The 17,563-nt window shown below is 48.3% G+C and overlaps 1 protein-coding gene across 1 annotated transcript in view; it reads left to right on the forward strand.

The window, feature by feature from the left end:
- Positions 1–2,183: 2,183 nt before the first annotated feature.
- The window catches only part of ZC3H3 (zinc finger CCCH-type containing 3), a 66,767-nt gene continuing 51,387 nt past the window's right edge, over positions 2,184–17,563 (forward strand). Inside the window, exon 1 of the mRNA XM_050311943.1 lies at positions 2,184–3,330. Within this exon, the coding sequence (XP_050167900.1) occupies positions 3,164–3,330 (167 nt within the window). The 5' untranslated portion in view covers positions 2,184–3,163. The remainder of the gene's footprint in view (positions 3,331–17,563) is intronic.

Raw genomic sequence — 17,563 nt, forward strand, 5'->3', positions numbered from 1 at the left:
CCTGTCCAGGCCCCTCTGCAGCTCCATGACCTTCAAGCTCCTTTCCAATTTAACAGCTCCACAAGTGGAGTTTGCCTCGGGATTCTTTCCATGGGAATGGGAGGCTGGCTCGGGAATAGTGTGGGAACAGGAGCAGGGCAGGGATTCTGTCCCTGGGAGGCCACCCCTGGAGTGCTGTGTCCAGCTCTGGGCCCTCAGCTCAGGAAGGACATGGAGGGGCTGGAGCAGGGGCAGAGAAGAGCAACGAGGCTGGGGAAGGGACTGGAGCACAATTCCCATGGGGAGAGATTGAGCTGGAGCTGGGAGGGCTCAGCCTGGAGAGGAGGAGGCTCAGGGGAGACCTCAGCACTCTCTGCAACCCCCTGACAGGAGGGGGATGTTGACAGGGGTCAGGCTCTGCTCCCAGGACAAGGGGACACAGCCCTGAGCTGTGCCAGGGCAGGGTTAGGTTGGATATCAGGAAGAAGTTCTTTCCAGGGAGAGGGATCAGACCTTGGAATGGGCTGCTCAGGGAGGGGGTGGATTCCCCGTCCCTGGGGGTGCTGAAGCAGATCCTGGACGTGGCACTCGGTGCCAAGGGCTGGGTGCCAAGGTGGGGTTGGGGCACGGCTTGGACTCGATGATCTCCGGAGTCTTTTCCAAGCCCGCTTCATTCTGGGATTCTGGGATTCTGCGCTCGGGCTTCGCTTCCCCGCAGAAACCCCGAGCTCAGCAAGGCTCGGCCCCGGCTGATAAACGAGGCTCATATCCCCCCCCGAATATGATGCCAGCAGTTTTTTTTTGTACTTTGTCTTCCAGTGCGGTAGTAAAGTTTTTAATTAGGAAAGCTAATGAGATCGATTAGTCATTAGGAGTGACCTCCGGATCGCGGCGGGGAGGGGGGGGGGCCGCGTGCGCCGGGCTGATAACGGGGGACGCCGGGGTATTGTTTGTAATAAAAGCCTGGAGTGTTTTGATTTGAGTGAAATGTGCCACCGGGAATTCATCGCGCCGAGAGGGGAAAATTACAACCCCGGGAGCCTGTAATGAAGGGAATTAAACCAACATCCCGGCTAAATAACATGATTATCTACACAAAACCCCCTCAGCAAGCAAGTCATAATAGAGAGCGGCGGCTCTTCCGAGAGGCTCTTTGAGGAGGTGGTTAATGCCCGAGCGCTTCCCAAAGAAACCGCTCCGGCTTGAATGCGCCATCCAATTACTGCCGGGAATAGAGTTTACCGGGTGCCAGCCCGGTTTGGGAAGCAGCAGGAGGAGGAGGAAGGGATTTGGGACCTGTGTTTCTGGCCTGATGAGGTTCTGGGTTGATTTGTGGCAGCTCAGGCCAAAAAAAAAAAAAAAAAGGTGTGTTAATTGCGGATCCGGCCAATTCCCGGCTTGATGGTTCTGGGAGGTCGGAGCCGAGGAGGGAAAGGGTCGACTCGTGGTGGTGGTGTTTTGGGGAGGGGGTGGGATTGTGGATCCTGCCCCTTTTCCCAGTGGGAAGGAGCTGCTCTGGGGGTGTGGTTGGTGTTTGGGGGTCGTGTTTGGGGAGGTGGGGCTGTATCCATGAGGGGCTGGGTGTGTCCTCACATCCTGGGGGGAAAAAAGTGTCATGGGGAGGGGTTGGATGGGATATTGGGAAGGAATTGTTGGCTGGGAGGGTGGGGAGGGGCTGGAATGAAATTCCTAGAGCAGCTGTGGCTGCCCCATCCCTGGAAGTGTCCAAGGACTGGGTTGGAGCAAGCTGGGATAGTGGGAGGTGTCCCTGTCCATGGCAGGGGGTTGGAACGAGATGGTCTGGAAGGTCCCTTCCATCCCAAACCATTCCATGATTTTAGGGCAGTCACCACCCTCCGTGGCTTCCCCTGCACTCAGCACTGCTGAGGCCACACCTTGAGTGTTGTGTTCAGTTCTGGGAACAATTCCCTCCTGTCCTTCCTCAGGTCAGGAAGGTCTTGGAGGGGCTGGAGCAGGTCCAGAGAAGAGCAACCAGGCTGGGGAAGGGACTGGAGCACAATTCCCATGAGGAGAGGCTGAGGGAGCTGGGGTTGTTTAGCCTGGAGAGGAGGAGGCTCAGGGGTCACCTCATCACTCTCTACAACTCCCTGAGAGGAGGTTGTAGCCAGGTGGGGGTCGGTCTCTTCTCCCAGGAAATCAGCAGCAGGACAAGAGGGCAGGGGTTAAACTGTGCCAGGGGAGGTTTGGGTTGGATATTAGAGAGAAATTCTTTGCAGGGAGAGTGATCAGGCATTGGAATGGCCTGCCCAGAGAGGTGGTGGATTCCCCATCCCTGGAGGATTTTAAGATGAGGCTGGATGTGGCACTGAGTGCCATGATCTGGTAATCACACTGGGGTTGGATCAAGGGTTGGACTTGATGATCTCAGAGGTCTCTTCCAGCCCAGTTAATTCTGTGATTCCGTGATTCCCTGTTTCTCCTGTTTGCACATCGCTCCAGCATCCCAAGTTTTAGTGGGATGGGATATTCTCCCTCCTCTGGCCGAGAGGATGGGGCCAACCTTTCCAGAGGGAGTAACAATCCCGCTTTTCCTCCTTCTGAACCCACCCTTAACTTTATGGAGAGGATCTCCAGGGGAAACAAGTAGCCCTTTAAATCAGGTCTAAGGTGCAAACTGGGAATTGCAGGGAATGTTCCACACGATATCCCAGCGGGTGGGTCCTCCTGGGAAATGGAGAGTCCCGGGATGATGAGGGTCGGAAGGGATCCTAAAGATCGTTCAGTCTGACTCCCTGACACCTCCCACTAGCCCAGGTTGCTCCAAGCCATGTCCAGCCTGGCCCTGGACACTTCCAGGGATGAGAAATAAAGGATTAAATGGATAAAGGTAATTCCAGGGGGGATGTTGAGCATCCAGGTGTTGGTGAATCCGTGATTTCCCCTGGTAGAGTTTTGCTGAGGGGCTGGTGGAGCCAAACACCCCCAGGGACATCAGGACCTTCCTGTTCCCACCAGCCAGAGTTGTCCCATCCCTGACACATCCCAGGGCTCTTCCATCCCTTTTCCAGGTTCTAAGGAGTCGGGTAGGACCTCTGATGGTTGGAACGTTCTGTCATTCCTTGACTTAAAAACCTTAAAGGTCTTTTCCAACCTTATCAATGACATCACTGAGATCCCTCCTGTCCCATCCACACCCCAAATTCCAAGCCCTTTTTTTTTTTCCATGTGCTTCCTCCCAGGATCCAGCTTCCCCTTGGCGAGGAGCCCCCCGTCCAACAAGGTGATCAAGACCCGCTACAGGATCGTGAAGAAGAACGTGGCCCCTCCAGCCGTGTCCTCCTTCTCCAGCCCCATTCCCACCTGGAAGGCCAGGCGCCCCGGGACGTCCAGGTAACTCTTCCATCCCTGGAAAATCAATCCATGCTTGATTTTTTCCCGGTTTGTTTGGTCCTCCTTAATGCCAAACTTATTGGTTTTAAAGTGGGAAGTGGTTTTAATCATCGGGTTAAGCTCCTGCCGCCTGCGGTTCCCGGTTTATTCCCCCTTGGAATTGTTTGTTTCCCGTGAAGTGGTTAAAACAACTGGAAGGAGGAGGGATAAATCTTCCTAAATCAACTGGAAGTGTTTCCAGGGAGCATCTGGGAAGGCCAAGGGAAAACCTGGAGTCTGTGTTGGGGTGGAGAGGTCGTTGAAATAATTGGTGCTGGGAGAACAAAAAAAAGAGGATTTTGGAAGCGCTGGGTTTGGTGAAACCCCAGATTTTGGCTGGTTTGAGGTCGAGAGTGACTTGTTGTGCCCCTCAAAATGCCAGCAGGGTTGGATGGGATATTGGGAAGGAATTCTTCTGTGGGAGGGTGGGATGGAATTCCCAGAGAAGCTGTGGCTGTGGAAGTGTCCAAGGCCAGGTTGGAGCAAGCTGGGATAGTGGGAGCTGTCCCTGCCCACGGCCTGGGGTTGGACCTGGAGGGTCTTGCAGGTCCCTTCCCACCCAAACCATTCCAAGATTTCATGAATTAATGGAAAACAAGTCGTGCTCTGCCTGTTCCGCTCAGGTTCTTCCCTGAGCGATGAGAAGGGGGGGAATCTTCAGGAATGGGAATCAGGCAGGATCGGAGCGGGAGCCTCTGGAATCTGGCCTTGCCCAACCCAGCAGCGATTTTCCAGTGGAATAACCTCGGTCAGCCGAGAGCTCCCGCTCGGAGATCGTTCCATCCGTGTCCATCTCCCACTTCTGAGTGGGATCTTCCAGCAGGAGCTGCTTTTTCCCTGATTTTCCTTGCTCTTCCCGAAGCAAGGAGCTGCTCCGGTGCTGACTTTTATCTTTCTTCCCGACTGATCAATTATTTTAAATTATTATAATTATTTTAATTATTTTTAATGATTTTAATTATTTTTAATTATTTCTATTTTTAAAAAAAAAATTAAAATTTTCTTTATTTTTTTTACTTATCATAATGATAATATTTGATAACAACTTGATATTTTTCATGACCTCTTCTTAAGCCAAAAGCGGGAATTCCAACTGGTGGTGCCGTGCTCTACTCCCAAATTCCTTCCTGGCTGATCCTAAGGAACGACTCCTTCCATGAAATCCAGTTTTTTTGGGGATGTCCAGAAGTGACATCCCAGGCTGGGCTGGGATGTCTCCCTGTTGCCAAGAAATCCCTGGAATAAGGCGTGGCTTTGGGAAATGAGTGCCAGGGCGAGCCGTGGGAGGTGCCTGATCCCAATCCCTCGGGAATAACTTCCGTCCCCGCCGGCTTGCATTAAACTCTGCCCTGCCGCTGACTCGTCCTCTGAGGCGAGAGGTGGGAGTAGATTTGAAATTAATTTTCCTCCACTTTTCGTAATATTTTGGTTTTTAAAGAGATTTATAAGCGGCCCGGGGCCCATTCCTCCCAATTTATGAAGATAATTTCCCCCTCTCTCGATAAGGTTAAATTTACACCTGCCATTTCCATATTAATTCGCGTTCCTAAGTGGATCTAATTTTCTTCCCCTCCTTCCATCCAGCCAGCGTGGCCTTTCCTAATGCAATTCCCCCCTCCCCACTCCTCCCCTTCCCTCCCACCCCTTCTTCACTAAATCACTGTGATCGGGAGCCATGATCGAGTTAAATTAACTTAAATTAATTTACTTAATAAGAGCTCCGGATCGTTGTGAATGAGGGGAAGATTTATCGATCCTGCCTTTTCCCTTCCTCCCCCTTCCCTCCCCGAGGGCTGCTCTTTGCTCGCCTCCCTTCGCTCCCCTCGGCTTTGAGGGTTGGTCACCCCTTCAAAAAAATTGGAAAAAATTGGAAAAAAATTGGAAAAATTGGAAAAAAATTGGAAAAATTGGAAAAAAAATCGGAAAAATAGGAAAAAAATTGGAAAAATTGGAAAAAAATCGGAAAAATAGGAAAAAAATTGGAAAAATTGGAAAAAATTGGGAAAAATAGGAAAAAAAGGACGTCCCCCTTCCCTTCACGGCCTCGTTCCACCGGGAGGAGTTTTGGCTTCCGACCTCTTCCCTCATGTGGTGTCGGGAATTTGGGATGTCCAGAGGCAGCTGAAGCTTCCTGGAGCTGATGGTTAGAAGGGTGGAGCAGCTTTCCCACAAGGAAAAAGCCGGGAGATTTGGGATCGTTCAGCCTGGGGAAGAGAAAGGTCTGGGATGACCCTTCCAGGGCCTGAAGGGAGCGGAGAAGGGAGGTGGAGATGGAGTTTGTGCAAAGGCCTGGAGTGACAGGACAAGAGGGAATGGCTTCGACCTCACAGAGAGGAGGTTGGGATGGGACCTGGTGGGATTTTTGGGGGGGTCTGTGCAGGGCCAGGAGTTGGACCCGTGATCCTTGGAGCAGATTCCAACTCTGGATATCCAGAGGCACTTTAGGACACGTTTTTGGGAGTGCAGACTCCTCAACCCCGTGTTTAGAGACCCCCCCAACCCCGTGAGTTGAGCCCTGACCCAGTTTGAGGAGTTCTTCCCAAAATCCTGCTGCGAGCGTGGAAAACAAAAGTGGCTTCTCCGCAAACAACTCGTCTGGCGCCGCCGGGGATGCTCAGGCACGTCCTTCCAAACCCTTCCCAGCTCCTCCTGAGGGACAATCCAACCCCTCCAGCTCCGTAAATCAGTAAAGAACAAGCTAATCCAACGTTTGTCAGGGAAATGCCTGCTCAGGAGAAAGGGGCTCGTGTGGTTTAGGTTTGTTTTCTCGCTGAGCTTTGTTTTATTCCCTGTTTTTTGGGTTTTTTTTTTGGGTTTTTTTGGGTCTGTTCCGTGGCCTGGAGCGCTGAAGGGATTTGGGAGGTAAATATTTTCCTCAGTTGTCACCGTCCCTGGAGGTGGAACTGGGTGTGGCACTCGGTGCTCCGGGCTGGGGGATGAGGTGGTGATGGGTCAAAGGTTGGACTCGGTGATCCAGGAGGGCTTTTTCCAACCCAGATGGTTCTGTGGTTACAAGGATTTTTATCCCCCTGGTTTCAAGGATCCCAAATCCTTCAGGGTTTGGGGTTGGGAGGTAAATGGGGGGATGGAGGGTTTGGTAAAAAGTGGGGGGTGGAGGGTTTGAAACGGGGCTCAACCACCGTGGTGGGTTCAGGTGCCGCTTCCCGAGGGAAAAGGGATCCATGGCCGAGCATCCAAGAGGAGAAGGAACCACCAGCCCTGCAGGATTTTGGGATGTTGTGCCGGGTCACTTGGAGCACACCAACCTCCTTGTCCCACCCCTTCCTTTCCCTCTCCTGGTGCTTGGGTTTTGGTTTCCAGTTCCTTCGTGCTCTCTCCCTGGTTTTTGGGCATCGGTTGACCCAAGTTCACGGAATCATGGAATGCTTTGGGCTGGAAGTGACCTTGGAAGAGCATCCAATCCAAGCCCCTGCCATGAGTGGGGACACCTCCTGCTGTCCCAGGTTGCTCCAAACCCCATCCAACCCAACCTTGGACATTTACAGGGATGAGATCATGCAGTGCCACCTCTCTGACCGGCGAAGGTGGCTGCTGGTGGGGGTGGAGGTCACCATTCCCGGTGTCCCGGTGCTCTCCTTGGCTTCCCCCTCTGTGGGAGAACATTTTCCATGTCATTCCAGTGCAAGTGGAACTGTGGGTGCCAGGCCTGCTGTGCTCTCAGTGTGGAAGTTATCCCTGTCTCCCTAAATCCCTGGGGATTCCACGGGGGTTGGGTGAAGGTCTCGTGTTCCGTGTCCCCCCCGGTGGGTCCGTGATAATTCCATAATTCCCATCTCCGGTTCCTGCGGGACACAGAGCCGTGTGCTTGACTTGCCACGGCAATTCCATCGCTTCCCAGCCTTTTGGTTGCACTCCAGGGCTCCTTGGGAAGCTGCTGTGGGAATGGGATGGGCTTCACCCAACCTCTTGTGTGGTGTTCGTGGACACCGTTGGGAAGCGCCTGAGATCCGTCATTGGGTGTCGATTGTCCTACAACCCAACATGGGATTGCAGGTGGGGGGAGACCCTGCCAGAGGTCCCCAGAGAAGCTGTGGCTGCCCCATCCCTGGAATTGTCCATGGAAAGGGGCTTGGAGCAACCTGGGCTAAGTGGAAGGTGGGCAGGGGGTGGGACTGGATGACCTGGAAGGTCCCATCCCACGATCCCGGAGGCAGCAATGATTGGAGCTGCCAACTGAGGGCAGAATTTGGGATCATAACTCATGAGGGATGGAGCAAATCCATATTTCTCCTGCTCTGGGGGGGGTCATCTCTGAAATTGAGGAGAAAAAACGGGGAAAACTGTCGATGTCGGCTTCCCCGGCGGGTAATCGTCGGCTTTCATCGGCGTTCCCATATTTTGTGAGAGGCAGGGATGGGGGGGTTTGAAGGGCTCAGCAAACTCTCTCTCTCTCTTTTCTCTCCTCCACCCCTTTTCTTTCTTCCAACGATCCAGACCTTTCCTCTTGAAGGATCCAGGAGTTGGGATCCCGACCTCCTGCGGGTCGGTGTGGAGCTGACGCTCCACGGGGGGGGGGGGGAATCTGCAAAATCAAATCCTGACTTAATTTTTGGGATGTTTCAGGCACAGTTTTGTAAGTTAGTTACCTTGTTCTGATGATGCTCCAAGGTGAGGGGGAAACTGGAAAGTCCAGGCTTAAATTTTCTCATTTTGGGGGGTATTTTAAGGGCAGTTTTATAATTTATTTACCTCCTTCCGATGATGCTCCAGGGCACAAACTGGACTGGCTGGAATTGATGCTCCAAAGTAGGGGGGGAACTGCAAAGTCCAAGCCTGAATCTTCTGATTCTGGGGACATTTTAAGCAGAGCTTTATAAGTTATTTACCTCCTTTTGATGATGCTCTGGAGCACAAACCGGGCTGGTTAAGATGATGCTCTTGAGTGGGTGAACCTGCAAAGTCCAGACTGAACTCTCCCAATTTTTGGGGTGTTTTAAGCACAGTTTGATAAGTTATTTATCTTGTTCTGATGATGCTCCAGAGCACAAACTGGGCTAGTGGAGATGATGCTCCAAAGTGTGGGGAACTGCAAAGTCCAGCCTTAAATCTCCCAATTTTGGGTACATTTTAAGCACAGCTTTATAAGTTGTTTATCTTATTGGGATGCTGCTCCAGAGCACAAACTGGACTGGCTGGAAATGATACTCCAAAGCAGGGGGAATTTTAAAGTCCAACCTTAAACCTCCCAATTTTGGGGGTGTTTTAAGCACAGTTTGATAAGTTTATTGTAAATTTATCTTGTTCTGATGCTGCTCCAGAGCACAAACGGGACTGGTGGAGATGATGCTCCAAAGTAGGGGGAATTTTAAAGTCCAACTTTAAACCTCTCAATTTTGGGTGACTTTTAAGCACAACTTTATAAGTTATTTGTCTTGTTCTGATGATGCTCTGGAACACAAACTGGGCTGGTGGAGATGATGCTCCAAAGTAGGGGGGAATTTTAAAGTCCAACCTTAAACCTCCCAATTTTTGGGTGCATTTTAAGCAGAGCTTTATGAGTTATTTATCTTATCCTAATGATGCTCTGGAAAACAAACTGGCCTGGCTGAGATGATGCTCTTAAGTTGGGGGAACCTGCAAAATCTGGGCTTAAACCTCCCAATTTTTGGGGTGTTTTAAGCCCAGCTGGATAAGTTATTTATCTTGTTCTGATGATGCTCTGGAGCACAAACTGGGCTGGTGGAGATGATGCTCCAAAGTGTAGGGAACTGCAAAGTCCAGACTTAAAATCTCCCCATTTTGTTGCATTTTAAACACAGTATTATAAATTTATTATAAACTTGTTGGGATGATGCTCCAGGGCACAGACGGGACTGGTGGAGATGATGCTCCAAAGTAGGGGGGAATTTTAAAGTCCAACCTTAAACCTCTCATTTTTTGGGGTGTTTTAAGCACAGTTTGATAAGTTATTTATCTTGTTCTGATGATGCTCCAGAGCACAAACTGGGCTGGTGGAGATGATGCTCCAAAGTGCAGGGAACTGCAAAGTCCAGACTTAAAATCTCCCCATTTTGTTGCATTTTAAGCACAGTATTATAAATTTATCATAAACTTGTTGGGATGCTGCTCCAGAGCACAAACTGGACTGGCTGAGATGATGCTCCAAAGTAGGGGGAATTTTAAAGTCCAACCTTAAACCTTCCAATTTTGGGTACTTTTAAGCACAGCTTTATAAGTTATTGATCTTTTTCTGATGCTGCTCTGGAGCACAAACTGGCCTGGTGGAGATGATGCTCCAAAGTAGGGGGGAATTTTAAAGTCCAACCTTAAACCTCTCATTTTTTGGGGTGTTTTAAGCACAGTTTGTTGAGTTACTGATCTCCTTCTGATGCTGCTCCAGAGCACAACCTGGCCTGGTGGAGATGATGCTCCAAAGTAGGAGCAACTGCCAAGTCCAGACTTAAACCTCCCAATTTTGGGTGCATTTTAAGCACTGATAAGTTATTTATCTTGTTCTGATGATGCTCCAGGGCACAAACTGGCCTGACTGAGATGATGCTCCAAAACAGGGGGAATTTTAAAGTCCACACTTAAATCTCCCAATTTTTGGGTACATTTTAAACACAGCTTTATAAGTTATTGATCTTTTTCTGATGCTGCTCTGGAGCACAAACTGGCCTGGTGGAGATGATGCTCCAAAGTAGGGGGAATTTTAAAGTCCAGCCTTAAACCTCTCAATTTTTGGAGCGTTTTAAGCACAGTTTGATAAGCTATTAATCTTGTTCTGATGATGCTCCAGGGCACAGACTGGGCTGGTGGAGATGATGCTCCAAAGTAGGAGCAACTGCAAAGTCCAGCCTTAAATCTCCCAATTTTTGGGTACATTTTAAGCACAGCTTGATAAGTTATTGATCTTATTCTGATGATGCTCTGGAGAACAAACTGGGCTGATGGAGATGATGCTCCAAAGTAGGAGCCACTGCAAAGTCCAGCCTTAACTCTCCCAATTTTTGGGTACATTTTAAGCACAGCTTGATAAGTTATTGATCTTTTTCTGATGCTGCTCTGGAGCACAGACTGGGCTGGTGGAGATGATGCTCCAAAGTGTGGGGAACTGCAAAGTCCAGACTTAAACCTCCCAATTTTGGGGATGTTTTAAGCACAGTTTGTTAAGTTACTGATCTCCTTCTGATGCTGCTCCAGAGCACAAACTGGGCTGGTGGAGATGATGCTCCAAAGTGTGGGGAACTGCAAAGTCCAGACTTAACTCTCCCAATTTTTGGGTACATTTTAAACACAGCTTGATAAGTTATTGATCTTTTTCTGATGCTGCTCTGGAGCACAAACTGGGCTGGTGGAGATGATGCTCCAAAGTGTGGGGAACTGCAAAGTCCAGACTTAACCCTCCCAATTTTTGGGTACATTTTAAACACAGCTTTATAAGTTATTGATCTTTTTCTGATGCTGCTCCAGAGCACAAACTGGGCTGGTGGAAATGATACTCCAAAACAGGGGGAATTTTAAAGTCCAACCTTAAACCTCTCATTTTTGAGGTGTTTTAAGCACAGTTTGATAAGTTATTTATCTTATTCTGGTGCTGCTCCAGGGCACAAACTGGACTGGTGGAGATGATGCTCCAAAGCAGGGGGAATTTTAAAGTCCAACCTTAAACCTCTCAATTTTAGGGGTGTTTTAAGCACAGTTTGATGAGTTACTGATCTCCTTCTGATGATGCTCCAGGGCACAAACTGGGCTGGCTGAGATGATGCTCTTAAGTTGGGGGAATTTTAAAGTCCAGACTTAAACCTCCCAATTTTTGGGGTGTTTAAGCACAGTTTGATAAGTTATTGATCTTTTTCTGATGCTGCTCCAAAGCACAAACTGGGCTGGTGGAGATGATGCTCCAAAGCAGGAGCAACTGTAAAGTCCAGACTTAACTCTCTCAATTTTTGGAGCGTTTTAAGCACAGTTTGATAAGTTTATTATAAATTTATCTTGTTCTGATGCTGCTCCAGAGCACAAACGGGACTGGCTGAGATGATACTCCAAAGTAGGGGGAATTTTAAAGTCCAACCTTAAACCTCCCAATATTTGGGTGCATTTTAAGCACAGCTTTATAAGTTATTGATCTTATCCTAATGATGCTCTGGAAAACAAACTGGCCTGGCTGAGATGATGCTCCAAAGCAGGAGCAACTCCAAACTCCAGCCTTAAACCTCCCAATTTTAGGGGCGTCTCAAGCCCAGCTGGATAAATTATTGACCCCACCAGGATGATGGGATTATTCCACAGGTTTGTCCTGGCCATTGGGATTATTCCACAGGTTTGTCCTGGTCATTGGGATTATTCCACAGGTTTGTCCTGGCCATTGGGATTATTCCACAGGTTTGTCCTGGCTCTCCCCACCCTCAGGAGAAGGATCCTGAGCCTGGGAACTGCCCTGGCAGGGGTTGGGTCACGAGGAGCTCATCTCCCTTTATCCAGATGATAAAATCCCTCTCCACCTCCATCTCCCCCTCTCAAAGAGCCAGGCCTTAAACTCCCCATCCGTAATTTTTTCCTCCTGGAATTCCCTGCACACCAAAACCAGGGGGGTGTAAAACCAAAAAGGCTCTGTTGGATCAGATAACTCAGAGGACACAAAAAAACCCACCAAACCCCTTTCCCAATTTGAGAAAGGTCCTGTCACGGATTTTCTTCTCCTAATCCCGAGGGTTTTTGGTTTTTTTTTTAAGGGCTGGGATTTGATTTGATTTTATTTTAGGTTTTGAAGGGGATGTGGAAGCCATTCTGTGCAGTGACAGCTCATTAAAGTCACATTCCTTTCCCCCCTCGAAAAAAAAAAAAAAAAAAGGTTGATTTTTTTTTTTAATTTCTTTTCTGTAAGGAAAGGTTTTAATCCCTTTAATGGGGGGGGATGAGATGCAGATTGTTCCGAGCAGCCTTGACATGTGGCCCAGCCTAATCCCGTTTCTGTGCCAGGCTGGGCTTGGGAAGCTTTAGGAAAACAATGGGATGGGATTTTAGGGGGGGGGGCAAAGCTTGGGATTAATCCTTCCTGGGCCTCTGCGCTCCCCCTTTCCCAGAGACACTTGGGAATGTTCCTCACTCCTCTCTTCCTCCTCTTTTCATTTTTGATTTCTAGTCCTTCTTTCCCCATTTTTCTTTTTTGCTTTTCCCACTTTTTTTTTTTCTTGCTCTTTTTTCTTCTTATTTTCTCTTTTTATTTTTTTCCTTCTTCTTCCTTTTCCTCTTTTCCTTTTCTCCTCCTTTTTCTTGGTTTTCCTTTTTCCTTTTCCCCTTTTTTTAATTGGTTTTTTTGCCTTTGTTACCTTCCTTTCTTTCCTTTTTCTGTATTTTCCCCATTTCCCTCACTTTTCTTTTTTTCCTTTCCCCCCGTTTTTCTTTTTCCCCTTTTTCTCTTCTTCCTTTTTTCCCTTCTTACCTTTTTTCTTCCTTTTTTCCCCTTTCCATTCTTTCCTTTTCTCTTTTTTCCCTATTCCTTTTTTTTCTCTTCCTCTTCACCTCTTTTTTCCCTTTTTTCCTTTTCCCTATTTCTTCCTTTTTCTTATTTTTCCCCTTTCCCTTTTTTTCTTTTTCCTTGTTTTTCCCTTTTCCTGTTTTTTTCCCTTTCCCTTTTTTTCTTTCACCCGTTTTCCTTTTTTCTTTTCCCCTATTTTTTCCCTTTCCCTTTTCTCCCTTTTTCCTTTTTTCCCTTTTTCCCTTTTTTCTGATTCCTCTTTTTTCATTTTTCCATTTTTCCCCTTTCACGTTTTCCTTTTTTCCTCTTTCCTTACTTTTTCCCTTCTCCTATTTTCCCCCTTTCCCTTTTTTCTCCTTTTCCCTTGTTCTTTTTCCCCACTTTTTTCCCCTTTTTCCCTTCCTCCCTTTTTTCCTTTTTCTCTCTTTCCTTTTCCTCTTTCTTATTTTTTTCCCTTTATTTCCTTTTTTCTTTTTTCCTTTATTCCCCTTTTCCCAATTTTCTTTATTTCCCTTTTCCTTCTTTCTTTTTCCTTTACTTCCCTTTTTCACTTTTCCCCATTTTTTAACTCTTCTCCTTGTTTCCTTTATTCTTTTCCCTTTTTTTCCCTTTTTTCTTTTTCTTCCATTTTCTATCCTTTTTCTTTATTTATTTTTCCTTTATTTTCCTTTTTTCTTATTTTCCTTTATTTCCCTTTTTCCTTTTCTTTCATTTTTTATCCTTTTTCCTTATTTATTTTTCCTTTATTTTTCCCTTATTCTCCTTTTCCCTTTTTTCTTCTTTCTTTATTTCACTTCTTCCTTTTCTTCCATTTTGTATCTTTTGCCTTTATTTATTTTTCCTTTATTTTTTCCTTTATTTCCCTTTTTCCTTTCCTTCCATTTTTTATCTTTTTTTCCTTATTATTTATCCTTTATCTCCCTTTTTTGTTTTTTTCTTCTTCCTTCATTTCCTTTTTTTCCTTTTCTTCCACTTTCTATCCTTATCCTTTATTTATTTTCTCTTTATTTTTCCTTTATTTTCTTTTTTCTTCTTATTATTTCCTTATTATTCCTTCTTCTTATTCTTATTATTATTTCCTTTTCCTTCTTATTTTCCTTTTTTCTTCTTCCTTTATTCCCCTTTTTTCCTTTTCTTCCTTTTTAATCCTTTTTCTTTATTTTCCCTTTATTTTTCCTGGAGTATCCTCTTTTTTTGGGAGCTCACCATTCCCTATGGATTTTTTCCGTGGAATCGGAAAACCCGAGCAGAGCCCGGAATAAAAGCTGGGAATAAATTCCAGGGGCAGGAATTTGGGTGGATCTGTGAGCACAGGCAACACAGGAGGTCTTTTCCAGGCCTGGATCCTCATCTCCAGGATTGGGATGGTTCATCCCATGTCAGAGTGGAAAAAGTCATGGATGCTCCGAGTGCTCTGGAACCGGGCTGGGAATGCTGGGAATGTCCAACCTGGAGAAGGGAAGGATCCAGGGAGACCTTGGAGTCTCTTCCAGAGCCTGAAGGGGCTCCAGGAGAGCTGGAGAGGGATTTGGGATGAGGGATGGAGGGACAGGACACAGGGAATGGCTTCCCAGGGTTAGGTGGGATATTGGGAAGGAATTCTTCCCTGTGAGGATGTTGAGGGTCTGGGATGGAATTCCCAGAGAAGCTGTGGCTGCCCCTGGATCCCTGGAAGTGTCCAAGGCCAGGTTGGAGCACCCTGGGATAGTGGGAGGTGTCCCTGCCCATGGCAGGGGTTGGAATTCCAGGATCTTTCCACTCCCTTCCCACCCAAACCATTCCATGATTCTCTGTCTCCGGTGGATTTATCCCTCCTCATCCAACCTTTGGGACGAGGTTTCCTTGGGATCCAAAGCCCAAAGATTTAAAACCCTTCAACCCTCTCCCTGCTGCTCCCTCTATCCCAGGGAATCCCTTTATCCCTTCCCAGCTGCTCCAGGATAAAACATTTCACGGGATCACAAAGTTTTTCCGGTGCTGCCGTTCCTTTTATCCCTCGGAATTCCAAATGTAACTTAATTCCCAGCTGTAACTTAAACACACCCCGTATTTTATGGGATATTATTCCCCTTTTCCAACCCAACCTTCAGCAGGAAGGGAATATTCCAGCCGGGTGGAATCTCCTTGAGGATAAAGTTTCCCAAATTGGCCACGTTCCATAATTTAAACCTCACTTGGAAGTGGTTTTGGGACCCTCTGGAAGTGTTTTTTCCAAGGTTTGTAATCCCTCCTAACACCGTCCCGTCAGGAAAATATTTTTCCCAGCGCTGGGGATTTCCTCATTCCCGGATTTTTCACCGGACAGGGACAGCTGTGGGAGTGAGGGATGGACTGAATTCCCAAATTTCCACCCTGCTAAGAGATGGGTGATGTCAAAGCTGCCTTTTTTTCCCCACCCCTTTTTCCCGGGAAGGGTCGTAGCTCCTCCAGCGTTTTAGCCCTTCGAGAAGTTTTCCCGATGGGAAAAAAAAGAGGAAAACCGCCAAAAAGAAGGAAGGAATGGTGTGAATTCCCCAGAATTTCTTCTCACCAGGATAAACTTGTGAGGTTTAAATGAGTTTAAGCCGCTGCCCTGAGCCGAGTCCAACTGCCACCGGCATCTGGGCCGCGCTCCGGGATGTGCCCGGGCAGCTCCCGGAGCTCGGGAATGCGGGAACCGGATTTTTGGGAGCACAGAGGTCACTTGGCAAAAGGGCTGGAGCGTCGCTTTCCATCCTGATTAATTCCAGCCGGGCTGAGTGAACGTCCAGGCTTCTCTCGGGCCCGGGGATGGATCCATCTGTTCCGTCCTGCTGCGAGAAATCCTGGAATGTCCTGAGCCGGGAGGGACCCGCTCGGATCATCCGAGTCCGGTTCCTGGTCCTGCACGGGATCATCCCGAGGACAAAGGGTCCGGTTTCACCCCTCAGGCTGAGATTGTGGGATTTCCAGCCGAGTTTCAGTGAATGTTGTGCTGAACACGGATAAAAATTCCTAAATGATGGAGCATTCCTATCCCAAACCCACAGAATGATCCGCTGGAACGTTTGGGGTTGGAACAAGACGATCCATAAAGTCCCTTCCAGCCGAAACCATCCCAAAATTCCATAACCAGCTTCCCCCACTCTCTGGGCATTTATTTCCTTCGGGAAATAAATAACTGGGATTAGCCCTTTAATATCCCTCTTCCCAGCAGAGCGCTGGGATTTCCTCCTTCTCCAACCCAATTCCCTGCCTGGCGGGAATTCCCTGCGGGATGAGGGGAAACCCGCAGCAGGGAAGGCTTGGGATTCCTGTTGGAGCATCCAGCTTTTCCTTGGCTCTTCCCTGGGCTCTCCCCGCTTGTGGCAGAGCCGGATTCCGGATTCTCCGTCGCCCTTGGCACCGGCACATCCCACCATCTGCATCCGGCGGCTCCGGATCTCCCCAGGTCTCCGTGGCATCTGCGGCTCCCGCTTCCCGCCGGGCTCTCCTGGAAGCGGGATGCGCGCCGGGATCCGGGCAGGGCCGGGAGGTCACAGCTGTCAAAGCCGGGAAAGCCGGGAAAGGGAAGAGCGGAGGGGGCGTTCCCGACCTCGGCCACCTGGCCGGGAGCTGCCGGCGCTTTTCCCGGCCGGAATAGCTTTGGATTGCAAATCGTTGCCTTTAATCCTCCCCTTCCCCCAGATAAAATAGGGATTGAAGATTTGCTTCTGGAATTGGTGGTAGTGGTGGATTCAGATCCGGGTTTATCCCCCCCACAGCGTTCCCGGGATCCTCGGAATGCGGAAGGAGGCGACGAGGGATGAATCTCCGGGAAAATCCCAAAGCTATTCCAGTTTGGGGATGTTTTCCGTGGAGAAAGGTTTTGTGGCTCAGAAAGGAGGAGTTGGGAGTGCAGGAGTGGCTCCTCTGCTGCTTTAAATTCCTATTAATTTTAGGAATTAAATTTCAATTGTCCTTTAAATTATCACGAGGATAAAAGGGGGCAAAAGGGAAAACGTGACTCTTGTCATGGGAAGGAACTTTCTGGGAGTTGTGGGAGACAACAGGAATGTTTTCCTGTTCCCTCCCTCCCTCTAACAAATTCCCCATCTCTTCTGCTCCAAAAATCACCCTTTTCCAACCCAAAACGGGGCTTGGTGCTGCTGCAGCAGGAATTGGGGCACGGAGCAGGTAGGAATGATGGGAAGATGCCGGGAAACTCCAACATGGAAGTCCAAAGCAGTGGGATTTCTGTTCCTTTATCCCTGTAAAACTGTGTGTGTGGAATGGCTTTGGAAAAGGGGATGGCTTTGGCAAAGCGAGCTCAAAAGTTGCATTTCTCTTTTTAATATTTATTTTCTGGTTTTTGCCATTTCCGGTTCCCGTTTTTGGCGTTTCTGGCAGGTAAAAACAAAAAATAAAAATCTCCTTATGCTGTTTCTCTTTAATACTTGGGAAACCTGGAATTTCCATCTCCAGGGATGAGGATTCCAACCCTGCCCTGGGCAGCTGTGGCAGGGCTGGACAACCCTTTCCATGGAGGAATTTTCCTGGATATCCAACCTAAACTCGGCAGGAATCTCTTTCCCCAGGAGCTTTTTTCCCCCTCCCCAACTGCAACTCTCTGCTCCTATTTTCCCTTTTTTTCTTTTTTTTTTAATTTTTTCCTTTTCTCCCCCCTTTTTTTTGGCTCTGCCTCAGCCAAACTTCCTGGGGCTGGATTGTTTTCATCCCAGTTTTCCCTGGATGTTCCCGAAGCAACCGTGGCTCCTTCGGATCATTTTTTTTTTTTGGCTTCCCGAAGCAGGA

The sequence above is a fragment of the Myiozetetes cayanensis genome, unplaced genomic scaffold, assembly GCF_022539395.1.
Source record: "Myiozetetes cayanensis isolate MyiCay16 unplaced genomic scaffold, myiCay2020 scf1, whole genome shotgun sequence".
Lineage (NCBI taxonomy): Eukaryota > Metazoa > Chordata > Aves > Passeriformes > Tyrannidae > Myiozetetes > Myiozetetes cayanensis.